This window comes from Argiope bruennichi, chromosome 8 (genome assembly GCF_947563725.1).
Source record: "Argiope bruennichi chromosome 8, qqArgBrue1.1, whole genome shotgun sequence".
NCBI classification, from domain to species: Eukaryota; Metazoa; Arthropoda; class Arachnida; order Araneae; family Araneidae; genus Argiope; species Argiope bruennichi.
In genome coordinates this window covers 54,734,758-54,748,772 of record NC_079158.1, presented here as the reverse complement: position 1 = coordinate 54,748,772, position 14,015 = coordinate 54,734,758, and the positions used below count along the sequence as shown (strand labels likewise).

General features: G+C 29.9%; 1 protein-coding gene across 5 annotated transcripts in view; it reads right to left on the bottom strand.

Annotated features, from left to right (window-relative positions):
- LOC129981769 (paired box protein Pax-6-like) overlaps positions 1-14,015 on the bottom strand; it is a 256,014-nt gene that overhangs the window by 30,913 nt on the left and 211,086 nt on the right. For all 5 annotated transcript variants that reach the window (XM_056092764.1, XM_056092763.1, XM_056092767.1 and 2 more), the window contains one exon: positions 5,823-5,978. In XM_056092764.1, coding sequence (XP_055948739.1) covers positions 5,823-5,978 — 156 coding nt within the window. The remainder of the gene's footprint in view (positions 1-5,822; positions 5,979-14,015) is intronic.

Sequence of the window (14,015 nt, the reverse complement as noted above, 5' to 3'; positions counted from 1 at the left end):
CTCGCGGGGCTTCCTGATTAATGTTTTTGAAAGTAGGCAAGTAATCATTTAAATGTTTTAATATTTGCTGATTGCTTATATTGAGTTTCACGAGAAATGATCTGTTTTTGTTCAAACATTAGTTATTATTTAAAATAGACCAAATGGAGCTTGGATACTTGCTCTATGTGTCCCCCTTCAAATAGTGCCAGGAAAATGCGCCAGGGGAACTTCATTTCCAAGAATCACTCTAAAGCTCAATTAACTTTTTTATATCGCTCTGTTATAAAAACGCATTTATTGATCTCCAAATTGAAACAATAACCTTTGTTCGATAAAGTTATCGAAATTGCTTTCAAATTGAGTTATTAGTGTCAGGTTAAAGTCTTAATAAAAAAAGGTGCCGATACAATTTCCCTACCTTGAGTTTCAATTATAGCAAATGAATGAAAAAACATAAAAGAAAGAGAGGTGTTTAAATTGCAAGCTATGCCAATGAAAACAACAGTTAAAGTTTGATTTATCTCTCCTTTTCTTACATATCGAAACCATTGGTGATTTTTTTGACAACATGCACCTGTTAATCGTGCAGCGTGCACCTCCCCGCTCGACGATCCCTCTCTCTCTTTATGAATCTCTTAATGCTTCCGATTCGAAAATCGTGACCTACTGAACATAATAATCGAATGAGTAAGGGGCCAGCCATGTGTTGCTATTGTGATTAGAGGATTGATTGCACAATTACCTTTACAGCAAAGATATATTGTCTTAAGCTCTATCGAATGAACGTATTTTTTTTTTTTTTTTTTACAAATAATTAAATTCAGGTAGAAACGAAGGCAGTTTTAAAGCTTCATTTTTATGTATTTCACCTTTAAATGTTCTGAACTATTTCCTCTTCGTAGATTGAAGATCGTAATATTTTTTAAACATCATTAGATAGAAATTATTAATGGAAGATATAAACTTCACTAACATATTTGCAAAGTCTTTACAATGAGCTTCTCTTATACATTAAAGCTTACACAGAAGCAAATCAATGTCTCTCGACATTTTTTGCTGAACTCACACAATATTTTCCCTTCTAAAGTTGATATTATTGACATGATGATAAAGTTTTCAAGTATATCACTTCTTTGGGCCACACACATACAATTAATTTTCGTAATATATATTATACAATATATTTATATATAATATGAAACAAGACATTTCCTTCTATTTTTCACGAGAAAATACTAAAATACTGCATTTATTTTTCAAATCATACTATTAAGACGAGTTCAAAGGAGAGGGTTTGTTGGCTAGTAGCCAATAATTGAATCGTTAATGATACCTTTGATTTTAATTCAACGCATTATTACTTCAAAAGAAGTATCATTTCTAACTTGAGAATGGACAGAAGGGCGATTAGTCAGGTAGTTTTATTGAATTTCTGATACTTATTTGCTTGGTTTCTATATTAACAAAATTATTTAGTTTTAGATTATGAATAAGATTTTTTAAATCAGATTTCAAGCTTGAACGAATCTAGTTTAAAAAAAAAAAAAAAAAAAAAAAGTAGAAACAAATGTGCAGTTATTTTTTTTTTAATAAATTGGACAGTGCGTAAAAAAATAAAAAAAAATAAGTTCGGTTAATGAATCGTTGCAACAAATTGAGACGAATCTTTAAAAAAAGATGTCGATAAGAGGACCTACAAATGCACACTTTATAAAAGAAAATAATAAAACTTTATTCAATTGTGTGATTCATAAAGCACGCTTATATTCTTCCCATAGCCAATGGCAACCGATTTGATCCCATTAAAAAATTACGAGAAACCGAGTAATGGGTGAATAATGTAAAATATATTCCAACAAAATGGGTTCATTGGGAATGTAGAGAAGAATTGTTTAAAATTCACTCAAGTTTGGTTTTAATTATAAAATTCTATAAGGCTGAATATCGATTACTGCATTTAAAATGCATTTAACTCAAATCCTTCAATTTCTTTTAAAGGCATTTGTTTAATATTCAGGTGCTTCAGGTAAATTAAGGACGATTGAATTGTTATCTTGTGTTGCTAATGGCTATAGAAATAAATGAAAGACTTTTACGCGGATTACACAAGCGTATGTCACGAATTCAACATAGCATTTAATAATTATCCAAAAAAATGGTTAATCTTAATTTCTTTTTGGGTGTAGAAAGCATTAAGAATCAAATTTGTCCGATTACAAAACAATGAAGTAAATTTTCCTTGAAAGAACACTTGTTTCTTTCTCCCAAACACTTCATCATATTTTAATGAAATCAAGACAACCAAAGAAATCATGTAGTCCCAAACTAGCGGGAACTCCTAATCGTCTGATATCACCGCAAGATTCCCATACTAAGAAGATTACCCAACGTCCTCCATTGTCCATAACCGTTGTAAAAAAGGGGATGGTATGACTGGAGATTGTTTCCCTTCACGACCCCCCGCTGTTCGCTGTGCTCGCCCATCTCAGATATTTGAGTAAGGCTGTGATCTTTTGACCCTCTTTTGACTGGGAAAACCCCAGGGTTCCAAATACGGTAGCTCGGAGACGGTTTAAAAACCTTCAATTACGCAGTGGTGTGTCAGTGAGTGGAGGAGTTGGATTTTCGGCCGTCAGCGTCTGATTCAATCTTTTCTTTTCTTGTTTGTTTTCTTGTGGCTGAGGGGGAGGAAATGATGAGCACGGTGTCAAATAGGTGGTATAATTGATTCGGGATTATAAGTTTGCGTTCAGAATGAAATTGTGAGGTCTTGTACCACTCGATGGTAGAGAGATTATTGAAAAGATTCCAAAGTTCTGCGAATTCGGTTGGGTTTGTTGTCATCCATGTTCTGTTATAAAATAAAGAGGTTGATGGTTTTCTGAATTTTCCTACGGAACTTTTTAAACTAAGAGTCGTTTCCTTTTCTTCGTTAAATAACGCTGAATTGAAAATATTTGTCATATCACTCATTAAGTAAAAATTAATAGATCAATTCACTTTTTTTTTAGAAAACATAATGAAATGGAGATTTTCCAGGTTCACTCTACCAATTATTTCACCGATTATCTTGTGGAATCGTTGAGGGTATTCGTTAGCATTCCCTCGATAATTTTGGTTCACCTGTGCTTGTTAAATGCAAATAGTTTGAAATTATTATCTCAATTTAAATCATTTTTATTAATGCTATTAAATAATTATTTAATTGTATAAATACAGTGAATTGCTTTCTATTTGCTACTATTTAGTACTTTATTTCCTTATAAAATTTTCGGATTTTGGATGCACAAAAAATGATTTATAAGAAATAGGATCGTGAAATTATTTTACTGTCATGATCTAATTGCTGCTCTGGAAAAAATCTTGAGAAGCTCACCTAAAAAGATCGCAGTAAATATTTTTGAATGGTAGTTTTAACAGCAATGGCTATAAGAAACAAATCAACATAATACTTGATACTAATATCATTTATACAGTGAATATAGTATACTAGCCGCTTGCTCGTCCAGATTATTGACTTTTTAGGTTATTAAACGATTAATACGAAATGCATTTTGTTAAATTTCAGTTTATTTGATACGGTTTAAAAATGTGAATAAATCTATAATATAAATCTAATTAAACCATTAAGGGAGATTTTATTATTATTTCAAACAATTTTGTCATATATCGTAAATATTGAAGAAGAAGGTATAAATTATATTTCACAATAATGTTTAGATGGCATTTCCCAATGAAGCAAGAAGCGAGTTCAACGCATGATTTTTGTGAGGGAAAAAGTTTAAGAGAAAGGAAATTACAACTGTTAACGAATTTAAACCAGTCATGTATAAAATGCACAAAACTATAATTCAAAAAATATCAACAGATTTTAGAGATATGTGTAAATATTATTTCCCGTATTAGAGCTTAATTCCTATAAGTCTCCAAATAAACTGCCATAATACATTTGATTACACTTTTAAGGGGTTGATTTTTGAAAAATGCGGTAGATTTAATCTAAAAATAACAATTTTAAAAGGCTATGAGACCCCTTAATTACACGCTCATCTCAACCGATGAGAAACGAAACACGGCACGAAATCTTAATTATTAGCAGAAGAGGCATATGCAGTTGCATAACGTAAGAAATGACAAATAACAATGACCGATGGCTAAAATGACTGAGAACCAGACTCGATTCATTTCGAATTCTGAGCTAACACCGTTCTCGCTTTTTTATGGGTAAATATTGACTTAACTCAGCGTACTACTGCTTTCCCTTTCCTCTCCCTCCCCCCCCCTTTTTTTTTGAATCGATGACAGGCCCTTAACTCATTCGCACTGGACAAATTATGAATAAATAGAATTAACTTCGACCTCCAGAACAAACATTTAGTGAATTCACGTGTTTGAAAAATGAAAGGAAAAGAAATTCACGGCCGTTGTATAAATGTTATAGTATTTGACTGTGTAATTCAACTGTTATTAAATTTGTTAGATGATTACTTTTTGGATAGTAATGTTTCATTCATTGTCTTCACTGATTGCTTTTCCAACATTGTCCAAGCTACTTCTATATACGCTTGTATTTTAAAATTATAATGCAATTATCTTCTGTTATGTCATATCTAATCATAGTGCTCTTTCTGCCATATTCATGTTTCATTCGTTCTGGAATTTTTATTTCAAATATTAGCCGATGATTCATTTTTAAATAAAAAGTTTAGGTTGCATCTCTATAGATTCTTAAGAAACGAAATTGCAAAATTCTTTGAGAAAGACATTGTTTGTTAGGAAAAATATTAAAGTATAAGTGCTCCAATACAAGTTCTATGACGGAAACTTTGATTTTTAGCTCATATTACACTACATTTGCCCAACTTATATATGTATATATATATATATATTGAACGCATGAAAAAACTCATAATCGCATTTCATACAAGCAGAAACATAATCTAAAGGGAAAATGACATTTTACTATTCAAAATATTGTTTTTTATGTACCAAACTTGATTTAAATTGTTTCTTCATTTTTATAAATGGCAAATGAATCACATTTTTCTAAATGGGGAAATTTAAAGACATTATTTATTACCTAAAAGATTTCACTTAATGTATGAACAGATATCAAATAAAAAATAGTTAATTGTTCAGTTAATTTCTATTATCTTAAAAATTATTAGAATTTTCTTACTCCTGATTGAATAATTAATATATTTTCTTTCAGGAATGCTTTGTTTTGACTGAATCAAATTCCGTGGAATTTTGAACGCTTATGACATTTCTAACTGAGATGTTTAAATATTTCACATATTAAATTATAATGTCTATGAGTGACTTGATTTTTATAAATATAGCTAAACGCTGGATTATTTCAAAGCTCTTTTCAACAAAATTAATTTTTCAAAAATATTTGTTTATATTACTAAATATGTCAAAAAGTCATTACCGCTTTCAGTGTTGAACTTCAGTTATTCAGATTGTTGTGTAAAGCAGAATAATTAACATAAAGTATCAATTATTAAAAAATATGCTTTTAATTATTCCTTTTTGAAGGTCATAATTTTTAATAAATAAATATCTTTATAAATAATTTTTAGATAAACATGTCTTCACTTATTTCTTATCAATCTTATTTCAGTTAACTCTGCTACATAAGGGTTACTTTGCGATGAGCCATGCAAATTTGAACTTTGATTAAATAATGAGTGTGAGACCTCGTCTAATCGTGAAATAGGATTAGTATAAACGCAAAATCCTATTTTTTATTCTCTTAAAGTAAATGCGTGTATGCGAGTACCCGTTTTGCAATATTCTTGTTAAAAATAAATGAGAATTTAAGAGAGCCATCTTACCTTCAGATATGAGTCTTTCCCTGATTTCCCAAGCGAATATGGTGGGATTTTCCCTCTTGTATTGTTCAATTTTGGCGACGACTACGGGTGTGGCCACTTTGGGCTTGCTGCCCCCGATGATACCTGGACGAAGAGATCCTGTCTCGTAATATCGACCTAAATGTAAAAGACAAAGAAAAGAGTTTTAAGAGAAAGAGAATATCTGAAAAAATTTTGATAAAAAGTGTAATAAACTTCTTGGTGAAATGACGAATTTTGATTGCATTCATTCTTTTGGTTGTGTGGGTATGTTGTAAATCGGAGCGTTTTAAACACGTATATTTCTTAAATATTTATCTAAATGCAAGATTTTTTTTTACTTTACCAAAATTGGAATATGAAAACACATTTAATTAATAATTGAAATTAAATTCTATTTAAAATAGACATTTAATAAAATTTGGATGAAAGATTAAATAAAATAATTTCTTTAACTTATTTTGTTCACAAATGTTAAAGAATTTAAAAGAAAATCATTCCTTAATTGTTCTCATGATCTCATAGGAAGTCTTGATCAACAATTTAAGAAGTTCTATTAAAAATAAAAGTATAACTAATCCATATTGTTATCAGTCTGTTAAATCTTGTTCAAAGAGTAATCATATTAAATAAATAGATTTAAAATAATACAAAATTAAATATACAAACAATAACAGTTCATAATTCTGTAGAAATTCTTAGCTGTTTATGACACTTTGATAAGTCGAAGAATGCATTGCAATAAAAATGATTTCAAGTGAGTAAAATTTTATGAGCCTGCAATGATTTGTCAAGTACTGAACGCTACTTTACAACCATGAGAGCACTGTATATGAGAAAAGGCTCTCATTGTTATCATCATTGTTTAAATAACTTGATTATCCTTATTAGCTGTGTATGTAAAATTAGCATCTGAAATGTCATCATCATTTCAGATATTAATCTCTGTGAACGCTGGAAAATATATGCTTATCATTTGATCTTGATCGAAAAATAAGGTCTTTTTTTTTATTTTAGAACTAAATTTTTCTTTTCTTACACAGCTCAGCCAGCGTAATAAAGATTATTATGTTGTCAACGCCAATTAGGACAGCTATACCATCATATCCACCCATTTAGATAAGGTAGGTTTTAAAATTTTCTGTTTTCTCTTTTATTGTTTTTGTCATATTTTTATGCCTTCTTGTAAATAATTGAAAAGTGTTACTATTTAATATGTCTGTAGTTATACATTCGTATTGGTTTTATGAATGACAGCTATCTTTTTTCTAGATTTTATTTCAAAAATGCTATCTATCTTAAACTTAAAATAAATTGATTTCGTTTATAGAATTTTAAATTCCTTTCTGAGGTTTAAAAATTAGATCTACCAAATGCTTACATCCAAATAATGATGCCAGAAGTTAATAATGATTTAATCAATTTACATTATGACTAGAAAATGTTTCTACTAGAAGCGAATCTCATGTCTACTTTATGATAAGAAAGAGTAGATACAGCAGGCGAATTTCGTATCTTTATTCACTTAATCTCGTATCTTTTAAATTATTTTAAATTTTACTAATTGTTAATTGATAAAACATTTCGACTTATTTTATATTTAACTATGTTACCTTAATATTGTACTTGACGTCTATAAAATTCATTTTTTAAGATATAGATTTTTTATTTGCATTGATTAAGATAAAAGTAAATTCATAACGAGTACATATCATTTTCTATAATATATATATATATATATATATATATATATATATATATATATATATATATATATATAATATGATTCATGCATAAAGCTTTTTAAACCCATCTATTTTCTAATATTCTTTAAAAATTATATGATACATTTTTTAAATGGAAGAATATTGAATATTAAATTCCTTTATGAGTTTTAAAAATTAGATCTACCAAATGCGTAGCCGAAATAATTATGCCAGAAATTTATAATGATTTTATAACTAGAAAATTTTTCTACGAGAGACGAATCTCGTATCTACTTTACTACTGTTGATTGTATCTACTTTACTACTGTTTTTTACTGTTGATTGATAAAACATCTTGACTCATTTTATATTTAACTATGCTTGCTTAACTTAATATTGTACTTAATGTAATATTGTAATAACGTACTAAATTAAATTCATAGCGTACATAGCATTTTCTATAATATAAGCATGATTCGTGTATAAAGCTTATTAAACCTATCTATTTTGCAATATTCTTTAAAAATTATATATATTTTAAAATAAAATATCTTACTATGTAATTCTTTTGCATGGTAAGAGGGAAAAAAGTATCTCTCGCTATCCTTCTTAGTGATTTATTTATTTCTATAAACTGTAATCAAATCTGTTATATCATTGATTTTCATATAAATCTGAAATAAGCATAAATATCTGTTTTAGTAAACTTATAACTGATTAAAGGGTTAAGGTCATAACTTTTCTAAAGAAGGGCAATTTCTACCAAAAATTCTTTTTTTTTAGTAGAGGTAAAAAAATCTTTGTAAACATCAGATTAACAAAAATTCAGCAACACATAGAATCAAAAAAGTCGCTTCAATCTTTTTTACAGATATCCAATAAAATTATTAATAAATAGTTGACAAAAGACACAACCGAAAGAAATTTGTTTTACACATTCATCACTACACTGTTCTCAGTGTGACATTTTAAAAAGAAATTCTCTCATTAGAAAAAAAGTCGAAGTAATCAAAAAATTCTTCAGTTAAACATTTTCTGGGAAACATCTTTAATCTCTCTAAATTTATTAAATCGAATTAATAATGAGTAAAAAAAAAAAAAAAAAACGACGCAACTAACGGAATTCTAGATTCCACAAATTAACCATCTGAATTCATGGCATTCACGAAAGAACAAAATTACTACTAAAGGTAGTCATTTCGCTCCGTAATTGATGTCCAGGCGATTCCTTTTACATTATCCAGAAATAAGCAGACAGAGCCACAACGGAGGCAGCAGCAAATGTTTTCAATGCGTGCGTGCCTAGTCTGTTTGAAGTTTAAAGATACCCATAAAAAGTTAATTGAGCAATGAATATAGCTTTCCACGAGCAATCTGGATTATCACAATGTATACAAGCAAAAGGGGAATTCATCCGTTGGAGAAAAAAAATTAACCCAAATTTACAACGGAAGAACGAAAAGCAATGATTAGGAGGGTAGTTAACATGGAGTCATGAGGAAACTTGACACTGGCCGTTTACATTTCTTAATAATAACATTGCCAATAAAATACACATAGCTGAAGTTAATAATGATTGTTATTGAATGATATACGTCGAGATTCGTTTTGTTATTCTTTTCGTTCTAATTTTGACATTTTTTTTTCATTATCTAGGAACTTGTACTAAGAGTTTTAAGTGGAATTGAATGAAATTATTAATATCAAATAAGACTAAACGAATAATTATCAATGAAAAACATTTCTTACGACTTCTAGAGTCTCACTAAATATGAATATAATTCTTTCTAGTGAAGCTGAGTAGATTTGAATATCACTCTTTATAGTCCAGCTAAATAAATATGAATTTATTTATTTATAGCCTAGTTAAATAAATTTGACTAAGCTCTTCCCTTATAATATCGCAAAATGTATGAATCTTGATATAACAGTATGGACTTAACTGCTGTATCATCACTCTGCTTAAGGTAGTGTAATAATAATTTCTCCAGGATAGGGTCAAGAAGTTATTATTAAATAATTTTATTCAAATAAAATTTCATGATCTTATTTAAAATTACACTAATGGCCTAAAAACAATGAAAGTTTAAGAATTTTCCGCTCTAAAATCAAAATTATAAGAAATATTGTTTATTTTATTTGTAAAATAATTAAAATAAAATTAAAGCCAGTTTACGGTTGTAACTAGCTTTAATCTATCTAATGCTCCAACTAGCTGCAAAGTTAGTTTACAGTTAGTTACAGCATTTGTGTGCTTTTTAGAGCTCTAAAGCAAAAAACATTTTGTTGATAATTATTAACGTAGAATAATCTCCTAAAGATTAAGTAGTTATCAAGAATTATTATTAATTACTTTATATATATATATATATATATATATACTGATAAAAAGCGTTCTGTAATATTATCATACCTACTACTATAAAAATGTATGTCACGCAATTTAAAGTAACTTCTCAGTTCACTTATATAGAAGGTCTAAATAGAGATCGAAATTTTTATGTATATTTAGAAATCAAAATGTCCAAATTCTCAGTTATATTCTGTATGAATCCAATTTACCACATCCAGGAGAATCATAACAAAAATATTAGTTCAAAACATTACGAATTTGTTGTCTTTATATGCATAAAATATATTCTTTTATTCTTTCCGATAAGGTATAAATAAAAGTACCAGTATTTTTCTAAATGGCAACGTAATAAACATTCGCGCAACATCCTCCTGAAAACAGCCGTAAATATTTTTCAGAAAATAAGTCATTTCATTTTCTCCAGCTAACAGATCATTTTTGAACTCTCGAAAAGCCCGGATCAACTTCATAAGCCAAACAAATTCATTCGGCGACACTATAAAGAGCTTCAGCAATAATTTACTCTGGTGTCCATAATCTGCAGCACTTCTTTCAACTATCATCACCGTTTGTTTACTATTAGTTTTCGCTATTATTTTCGCACAGCTCGAAGGCTTGCAGGCGAATAGATTGTTAACTGCATCCATGCGTAACAACATCCCAAACGAATCAAAAAAAGCAAAAAGAAATAAAAGCCTGAAAATTAATTTAATCTGAATCAAGACCGAAAATAGAAGCCGAATTCCGCAACCGGTGATTCGCTCACTGCTGCAGCCTTGCTAATTCCCAATATCATTTTGGCGGAGAAATTATCCAACACATTCGTCATAGTTTTACTGGTAGCTGTCCAACCGATTGCACCTCAGGCAGTGGTATCATCCACGGTATGTCATTACAGACCTCCATCTTCCCACCTCCCCTTCCCTGAAAAAAGTCGCTGATAGTTTTTTGAAAAATATGTGCTCTGATCACCAATTAGCCGAGTTCTTCTCTTGGAGACATGTCTGCTTGAGGTATAAATTAACCGAAAAATGTCCTCAAGAAATCATTAGATATTGCATAATTTTTTGGTGGTTTGAGATCGTCGAAGATGCATGTCACGAGAAAAAAAATGAATGTGGTTTTCATTTTATTTGTGGTTTGAATATGTTTGAAAATTCATTTGAATAGCTTATATTAAAATCACTCTCTCCCTTCTTTTATCGTCATTTGTTTTATTTTAGAAGTCGATAAGAAAATAAAAAACCGTTTCTTTCGTATCTTGAGAAACATGAAGAGTTTCAGCAAATTTGAGAAACAAATTCGGTCGATAGATTTTGAAAGAATTTTCATATTGTTAAATTATACGCTTGAAACTAAGCTAATTCTATGAAATGTAATTATCGCTTTCATTTCTGGAAAATATGTAATTGTAAAAATTGTAAATAATGTAATTATAAAATTAATAATGTAATTATTTCTGGAAAATAATGTATAAAATGTAACTATCACTTTCATTCTTTGTTGCTCTTAAATGACATTAAAAATCTTTGAGTATGCGTGTGATCTTCACAAAATTTTAAAACGAACAGATTAATATTTTTAGTAGAAATTTCAGATGAAATTTAGATTTCGTGTCCGGATTGAAGTACTAGACACGAAATTGTACATTTCAAGAGAAAAATTTCGGAATGAAAAAGGGGTAACAAAATATTTCTTTCATTGAAAAAGGAAAAAAAAAGGGGGGGGGGTGACACGATGAGGAAAAGTGTAAAAAACAGTAGTGAAAATCATTGAAAACTAATTACCTAAGGTTTGAAATAAGCCAATTAAAACAAATAACTACGAAAGCAATTAGCGGTATCTGACGCTCCACGGTGATTTTATGTCCCTATATATTCCCCTCAGATAGAAAACTATTGTTTTAGCGAACCGATTCCTTAACTAAACAACATAAAATTTCCCTGATGATCTCTTGCTCCGAATGGGCCTGATCTTTGAGAAATTGTTTAATCTAAAACGCTCAATTTGAAAGAGAGAGAGAGAGAAAAAAAAAAGACCCCCAAAGACACTTCTCTTCCAGAAGTCAAATGTCTCTCCAGACAGTGCTTATTAAGAAATATCCTTGGAAGCGGACGCCTAATGTGGATGTTAACTGTCTTTAGATTAATGATACGCTACTCGATGTCTCTGCTGCCTGTGAGATAATCTCCCAAAGCACCCGCTTCTAACAGAATCATAATTCAAACGATGACGGCTTTGATTTATAGCGCTGATTCATGCTGGGTGTACAGCAGGGAGCACTTAGTAGCTACAGATCTTTTATAAATAAATGTTAGCTGCTACCCCATGAGGTCCGCCCCGAGGCGCTAACTTTGGAATGTAACGATGAAGGTGTTTGGGTACAGGCTACTTTGTTCTAAAAATCCATCGGGTGGTAGAACGTGGTGGTTCCGTATAAATAGTGCTGCTTTATCTTAATCAGTGTGACTGCTGAGATTAGATGAAGGTTTTGAGATTTCAATTGATATCAGTTTGGAGTTCTTTTTTGTTTTATTTCAGGTAGAATATAACTAAAATACGTCTGTACAGAACAAAATAAAAGTTTTGTTGCTGGAATTGAACGTAATTTAAATGAAAAATGTCGACGTTGATTTTGCTTTGATACCTATGTTACCAAGTATCTACTTAAAGAAATGAAACTATTACGAGCACGCTGATTATAGTAGTTATTCCATGGTTGATAGCTTTGGGTTTATTTTGTTGTTAATACAAATTCAAACCTGTTTACAAAATAATCAGTTTCGGAAAAAAAAATAATAAAATTAAATGTGCTAAAAGATTAATACACTAAATGGCACTAAACTCATACATTAAATGATTAAATGCAATTGAGAATTATGATTTTAATTCTTCTGGTAATAAACTTTTAACTTGACGTAAAGCTAAAAAATTAATAAAAGTGATTTATCTTCAACTGAATTTTAAATAAAATCTGCAACTATTTCTAAAAACACCGAGAAAATATTTGAATATAATTATTTTAAAATAAATTTTATTAAATTAAAAAAAATGTCAAGGATCTTGGATACCAACTTACCTTCATATACATTGTTGTAATTAAAAGTAATTCAATTATGCCGATTACAAAATTTTTACACTGGCGGAAATCTATGTCTTATCAGTATAGAAAGTACTGAGTTACTGAAATCTGTAAATTTACAAACTAAGGAGGAATAAAAGGCTATTATTTGTAATATATACATATTACAAATAATGTACCTGTTAATTTTCAATCTCTAAATTAACACTCTATTTTTAAATAAAATTATATAAAAATGTTATTGAATTAATCAAAAAACAGTGTGCTATCTTAGATATAAACGTATGCTGAATTTACTGCTATGAAATAATTCAGTAAAAATAGAAAGACATTCGAAAATTATTTTTTTCCCTCACATTATATTTTAAAAGAAGCGATGGTTTGTATATTCAGTTCCATTTCAATTTCATACTTATCATTGTAATCTAATGATTTATTTTGATACCAAGTTTATTCGGTCACTTCCGTAGTATTGAACAAAACTTCAAAAACCGTTTTCCAAATTTACAAAGATAAAAACTCATTGTTGTTCCGAAAAGAACATACAATGAATTACATCCCTTTTGTGACTTTATTTACAAAAAAAAAGTTTCAAAATTTAGGTAACCTACTCTGCTGAGCTCTGCGGAAAATAATGTGTATTCTAGTGGGTCGTAATGCATTACATTCATAATAAAAACCAAATTACCGCATTATTACTAAGAGTGTTGACTGGAAAAAGCATTGAAAAGCAGTGGACGGCAATGCGTTGATATCAAAGCGTTCTTTTACATCTCATTATCATAGTGGCGACGGACCAATGGGAGGACGTTGAGTGCAAAGCATATGGACAGTGGCAGTCCGGCGATGCACGACATGCACGCTCCCCCACCCACGCAGATTACGCGCAAAGCGCAGCTGCCGCTCTTTCCTCATTGGCTCATTGTGCGGCGTCGGGCAATTAAGAACGAATGAGCGAAATGAATCGCGTAATTCGTATTGTTATAGGCTTCCATTTGTGGGAACGAATGGGTGACCGGTGGTGTGGAAATCGG